The sequence below is a fragment of the Apostichopus japonicus genome, chromosome 12, assembly GCF_037975245.1.
Source record: "Apostichopus japonicus isolate 1M-3 chromosome 12, ASM3797524v1, whole genome shotgun sequence".
NCBI lineage: Eukaryota > Metazoa > Echinodermata > Holothuroidea > Aspidochirotida > Stichopodidae > Apostichopus > Apostichopus japonicus.
This window is the reverse complement of record NC_092572.1, coordinates 3613784-3620782: the sequence shown is the minus strand read 5'-3', so window position 1 is coordinate 3620782 and position 6999 is coordinate 3613784. Positions and strand designations below refer to the sequence as shown.

The 6999-nt window shown below is 35.4% G+C and overlaps 2 protein-coding genes across 2 annotated transcripts in view; both read right to left on the bottom strand.

The window, feature by feature from the left end:
• Nucleotides 1-6999, bottom strand: part of LOC139977156 (neural cell adhesion molecule 1-A-like) — a 61013-nt gene that overhangs the window by 32796 nt on the left and 21218 nt on the right. The gene's annotated exons all lie outside the window — the stretch shown is intronic.
• Nucleotides 2553-6071, bottom strand: LOC139978027 (uncharacterized). The gene is made up of 5 exons (XM_071987946.1): nt 5947-6071; nt 4867-4968; nt 4589-4645; nt 4204-4243; nt 2553-3760 (listed from the first exon to the last, which is right to left on the bottom strand). The coding sequence occupies exons 1-5, from the start codon at nt 6023-6025 to the stop codon at nt 3652-3654; spliced, it is 387 nt and encodes a 128-aa protein (XP_071844047.1). The 5' UTR covers nt 6026-6071; the 3' UTR covers nt 2553-3651.

Genomic DNA, 6999 nt, shown 5'->3' with positions numbered 1-6999 from the left:
TCCAAATGTTGCAGCTCTGTATTGAAACAGATGATGATCGAACATAGTTTGGTACTATTCAAAAGAAGTTGTGCATAAAGGAAAGAAAGAAAGATGTTCATTCAATTATCATTTGTTTTGTTATGCTATTCATTCGCCTAGTTATCAGTTTGTGTCCTTGGGCTTTGTTTCTCAGGAAAAAAAAATCCGTAAGCAGCTTAGAGATGTCGCCTCCCTGGCTAAAACCTCCCGTTAATAGAAGTGCATCCAAGACAAGTGCATTGTCTATATATGCAAATAATATGTATGTGCTACTGTTTCCTTTAGTTAATGTATATTTGTTGAATAGGAAAATAGAAAATGGAAGATAAATATATAAGAATATTTGTTTAAAATTTAAAATGTATATTATTGTTTCTCAAAAACAACATCAACAAGATCTGTTTGTCAAACGAAAGCAGTTAACATATGTTGTGTCCCTGGCTAAACCTTGTGTCCTGCGTTCGTAACAATGCTGGAATTATTAGCAAACTGAGGCAGGACACATTCTTGGATATTTGTTGAGAATTGGATTGCCAACATTTTTTTTACAGTCTTACATTGTGTGTAAGTTGCAAATGTGATTTTGCTTCTACACTTCCGTAGTTAGGAGTAAAGATCAATGAAAATGAAAGCAATAATAGTTTAAGAAAGTGATGGCATAGTTCATGCAATACAATAGACGATAGACAACACAGAGAACAAAGTGTTTATATTAATAACGGAGATTGTGTTGATACTCTTTGTCTCTATAAAATATATCATGTTACAAGGAAAGTGTACAATCTTTACTATAGTAAATCATTAGTCACAAACGAGAGGTAACAAAATGGAAAGTATTCTCAATGATCTCAATCATAACAATAAATTTACTCTGATTAATTAAGAACGGTGTCTCTGAAAGTCATGGCGTACTGAACATGCTGTCATGAACAAACGAACATAGTTCCTTCGCATATACTGCTTTCATTTAATTCAAGTATTAATAGTAATGATAATTATCATAATAATAATAACAATAATACTAATACTAATACTAATCATATAAATACTGCTACTACTACTACTACTACTACTGCTACTGCTACTACTGCTGCTACTACTAGTACTGCTGCTACTGCTACTTCTGCTGCGACTGCTGCTACTACTGCTGCTACTGCTACTTCTACTACTAGTACTACTACTACTACTGCTACTACTGCTGCTGCTGCTACTACTGCTACTACTACTACTACTACTACTACTACTACTACTACTGCTACTACTACTACTGCTGCTGCTACTGCTACTACTGCTGCTACTGTTGCTACTACTGCTACTATTACTACTACTGCTACTACTGCTGCTACTACTACTACTACTACTGCTACTACTACTACTACTACTGCTACTTCTACTACTACTACTACTACTACTACTACTGCTACTACTACTACTACTGCTACTTCTACTACTACTACTACTACTACTACTACTACTACTACTACTACTACTACTACTACTACTACTACTACTGCTACTACTACTACTACTGCTACTGGTACTACTGATGCTACTGCTACTAGTACTACTACTGCTGCTACTACCGCTACTATCACTACTACTGCTGCTACTGCTGCTACTGCTGCTGCTACTACTGCTACTACTACTATTACTACTACTACTGCTGCTGCTACTGCTACTGCTGCTGCTACTGCTACTACTGCTGCTACTGTTGCTACTACTGCTACTATTACTGCTACTGCTACTACTGCTGCTACTACTACTACTACTACTGCTACTACTACTACTACTGCTACTTCTAATACTACTACTACTAATACTACTACTGTTACTACTACTGCTACTGATGTTACTGCTGCTACTGCTGCTACTTCTGTTAATACTACTACCGCTACTACTGCTACTACTACTGCTGCTACTGCTGCTGCTGCTACTACTGCTACTACTACTACTACTACTGCTGCTGCTACTGCTACTACTGCTGCTACTGTTGCTACTACTGCTACTATTACTACTACTGCTACTACTGCTGCTACTACTACTACTACTACTACTGCTACTACTACTACTGCTACTGCTACTTCTACTACTACTACTACTACTACTACTACTACTACTACTGCTACTACTACTACTGCTGCTACTGGTACTACTGCTGCTACTGCTACTAGTACTACTACTGCTGCTACTACCGCTACTATCACTACTACTGCTGCTACTGCTGCTACTGCTGCTGCTACTACTGCTACTACTACTATTACTACTACTACTGCTGCTGCTACTGCTGCTGCTACTGCTACTACTACTGGGACTGCTACTACTACTGCTACTACTACTACTACTACTACTACTACTGCTGCTGCTGCTACTGTTGCTACTACTGCTACTACTACTACTACTGCTACTACTGCTGCTACTACTACTACTACTACTACTACTACTAATGCTGCTGCTGCTGCTGCTGCTTTAAAATAAAGTTTGATGTGAACTGACATTCCCAAAACAAGTGCTCAAGATTTTCAACAGTGTACAGAAGGTACACTGGCTATTCTTAGTTTAACCCATACTAGACAAAAGTTTGTTAGTCGCAATTATTCTATGTAAAAAAAAAATAACGAACCTTACACCGGAAACAGTATAACTCGGCATTTACAAAAAAAACTTACCAGTCGTTCTCCGTAAAAACATTAAACATTTTTTGTTTCCATTTTTCTGCTGTAGGTTTCTTGGAAATAGGAATCTATTCATCTGAAACCGGCGCATAAACCTGTCATACGACATTGGATAACCATACTGATTAAACAAGTCGCTGACATATAATAAGTTCCTCTTAAACAAGTAATTATACATAACCACCGCATTATCTACACGAATAAACGCATTATTCCAGATGAATTGGTTACCAAAATTCCCAGTTGGACTGTTAAAGGAAATGTCACACCAATCATATATAAGTTGATTATCAAACACATTATTAATATTGTGAATATCTTCCTTAGCACAATTGCACTGGAAAACAACTTTTAACCAAATGACCCTAACGCAATGTCGAAAAACAATTTCCAGTGACCATGCATATCATTACAGTACTGTTTAACCCAGATACACTTTAAACTATTCATAAAACTTTCCATATGTGTTACTTTAAATCTACCCCAACTAATAGAACTGATACTTGATGACCGTTTAATTTTGTTCGGGTTGCCAGACCAAAAAATAAATAAATAAATAAATAAAGCCTTCCAGATCCTTAACAAATTTACACTTAGGACTAGGTAACACAAGAAATAAAAAACAAGCTTTGAAAGAGCAAACGTTTGAACAATAAGATTGCGGCCGAAATGTGTTAGGTGCCTGGACGCCCATGTTCTAAGGCACCTTTTCAATCTAGAAAGTTTAGGAAGAAAATTGAAACGGAACAAATCATTTCCATCTTTGGTAAAAAAAGATACCAAGCAAGTACAGGGATCATGAGTAATCTTAACAAGAAAAATTGCTTTGAAGCAAAGGACAGGTATATTAGGACAGGTATATTTGGACAGTAGAGTATATGTTACATCATTTGCAGAAAAAGGAACACTTAGAATGTCTTTTAATGAATTTGAACGAGCGGAATTATTTCCATTGTTGCTACTCCCGATTTAGAAAATGATATTCTTTCTCAGACGTGTAATCATCGACACAATCGACGATAACCCCAGGGTCGTTTCTCCATTCCTTATCCTCCTCAAAGCTGGCACTGTGAAAAGTGAAAATATGAAAACCCTCAAGCATGATTTACTGAAAGGTTCGTCTTTCGTCAATACGTTACGGACGTTAGCTAATACTACTCATATTATCATTATTAATATATTATTATTAACACAATGTGAAGTTAATGTTTAATGAGCAGGGTCAACGAATAATCAAGAATTTGAGAAAGAAATATTTTTTTGTTTAATGAAAGGCCTGTTATTTTGAATGCACTAAATACATTATATCCTTACAGATATGGCTAATTATAATTCTTGAATGTAAAATTTGGTAAGCTACAGAAAAGAACATTACATCTATATCTCTATCGTATGCAACAGAACGCAGTCATATTACTAAAACCTTCAATAAAATATGAAAACATATTTCCTTTTTGCAAATCTTACACATACCAGAGGGAATATTTATGTAATTAAGGGAGTTACATACCAATCAGATCTTAGATCAGTAATTGCGTAACACTCGATGCCTGTAGAGTGCATTGAAGAAAAAGATATAATAAGAAAATCAAATAAGCAAATATAAATATGCAATAAACCTTTCTGTTTCAGGAGATTAGAAGACGAAAGAGGAAAGAAATTTCTTATTTTTTATCAATATTTCCCAAGCGCTCATTTGGGTAAAAAACCAAAAATTCGAATTTTGGAATACCTAATATGAAAGTTCCAACGAAAGTTAAATGAAGATAATAGAGGAGTCAACATTAAACGGACTTGAAACAACCATATACGTGTTAAAAGTTTGCTTTCTTTAAATTATTAGTAGGAAAACTGCTGAATTGTATGCCTGCAGGGCTAATTGAGATAGTACCCACTTGTTTTTCTTTCGTTCTTGTCATTATCACTGTTGCTCACTTCTTCCTTTTTTAAACCTGCATTGGATAGCAGCTTCGGTTAATAAACATCCATTTTAATGACAGAAAGGATAAAAGATCGATATCTCTTCTTATCAGATTTTACGTGCTGTAACAGTTTTATTGACTTTTCTTTTAAAACAAAAGTGAATAATTAGAAAGAGTTTGTCAATGGTGCATTGTCCAATTCTGTCATATAAATATAGCTTAAAATTGAAACCATGATATGAAGTACTTACTTGTTAATACTTGTATTAGCAGAGCTAACAGAAACATGGAAGCAAGAACTGCTGAAATGACGATTGCTAGTAATTTGCGTGTTAAATACACCCTAGACGCCACTGCAAAAAAAGGAAGAAAGGTGAATGTACGTGGTGTGACGCCCAGGGGAGCGTCACGTGAACGTCTCCGTACATAGGTGGCAATACTGTTGGAGTAGTTGTCCTGCTTGTGTGTATTGTTTTATTGTTCTCTGAGGGGCTGTTTTATCTAATATCTTTTTATATGTAAAATGAACTGTTGTAGTTTCATACGCTAATTTATACCTTTTGTTTCCGTCTCCCTTTCAGCTGTCCTGTATAACTGAGTGGAGTCAGTAATGGATAAATTAAAATACACAAAATGGATAAATTAAAATACAAACACCACTATATGCAGACCAACTGTGACTAAGCAGACCGTGAGCATTGATTCAGTACTTTGGTTGAAGAACTAGTTCACATCTTTTAAAGCGATAACCGTAAAGCATTAACTTTCACAAAATATTTAAAGAAAGTCGTATCTAGTCGTTTTATGCTATAAATAGGCCGATGGGTACACCCGAAGATGGCCTTTCTTCGTTCTCGGCATGAGGAATTCAAAGAGAGGTGTTAATTGAAATCAAATGGTACCGTACTTCCTTTACTTAATAGACTCCTTGACCAGTCGCGCAGTTCTTTGTCTTACATGGGAACAAGTTAACAATTTGCAGTTGTTACAGTGCTACCTGTAACACATGTTACCGTGTCACAAATACACAGCAGTCATTACTAATGCACACTGGATGTTGTTCCAGCTATGATATATCGGCTGAACTTGAACACAATCATCAGGCGTATAAGTGTCAATTTTTTTTTTATCAAATATAAAGCAGGAAAGTATTTCCCTTTTATTAATTTAATTTGCTGGATTCTAATATTATTGTTTAAAAGCAGTGATAACCGTGACATACTTGATTGATGGAACTAAAATGGAAATATGTGAACTGAATTATACTTTACTAAATAAGATGTGTTCGTAAAGTTGATCTGTTTTGATAATTTTAATAATTGGACACTTACCTGACAAAGAAACTATGAAAGCGAATAGCAACCATCTTGTGTACGGCGGTAGTTGTATTGAATAAGTTTCTACGTCCATAAATAGGTTGTAGGATTCTCGCAAAATTGTGTTGGTTAAACTGAAGACAAATCTTGACGCTAAATAAAACTGTTCTGAACAAAAGGCAATAGCTGCCCCCAGGAAGCAAATGGGAGTGTCTTTCCTGTTAAGCAAACTGAAATCCATTGTTCTTAATATTGATCTTGACTTTTATTATTAATCCTTTACTTTTTACATGACTTAATTATAATAGTTCATGTAAATTACAATGGTTCTGAAAGTCAAAGAAGCACGATCCGTCAGTAAATCACAGTAATACGACGGCAACTTGGGTTAGAAAACAATAAGTAATATCAACATATCATACTAAGAAAGTGACCTTCTAACAAGAAACATTCGTTGTGTGGATTTATGAAAGCAATTAAAGGGGCTCCATCCGTGTTTGTGTTTTGAATACCGCCTTTCTTTGGTGACAGAAAAGAGTATAAAAGTGATTGATTATTGATTTTATTCAATTTTAGCGCGTTTTTACTTTTCCGTTCACTACAATCAAGTAAACCTAATCTCGGCCAGTTCCGACCCCTTTTGTATTACAATATATAAATAGCTATTGACGCAATGTAAATTAAACACTCCCGCTTCAGTAGCTACATTAATATGTGTGATATAGTTTACACACTAACGTAGCACAAGAACAACATTCTAGTTGAATTTACGCAAGTTTGCAACGAAGAAATTACTGGTAGTGGTATGAATGCACAGTTCACCTTAACAATTCTCAAAGGAGAAAAATAACATATTGTTTGATGGAAAATCTTTTTCGGCATCGGAGATGTTAGCTTCTCGAATAATTGATAAATTGTCCCAACTCATGGCATTTGTAATCGAAACAACGATTCAGATATCACGTGATAGTAAAACCACAAGCGTTGTCGTCTGGACTTGTGACAAGGCCTAATGTTATGATATTTGCGTGCAAACATATAATAGCCTGTAACACAACTTCACTGTCT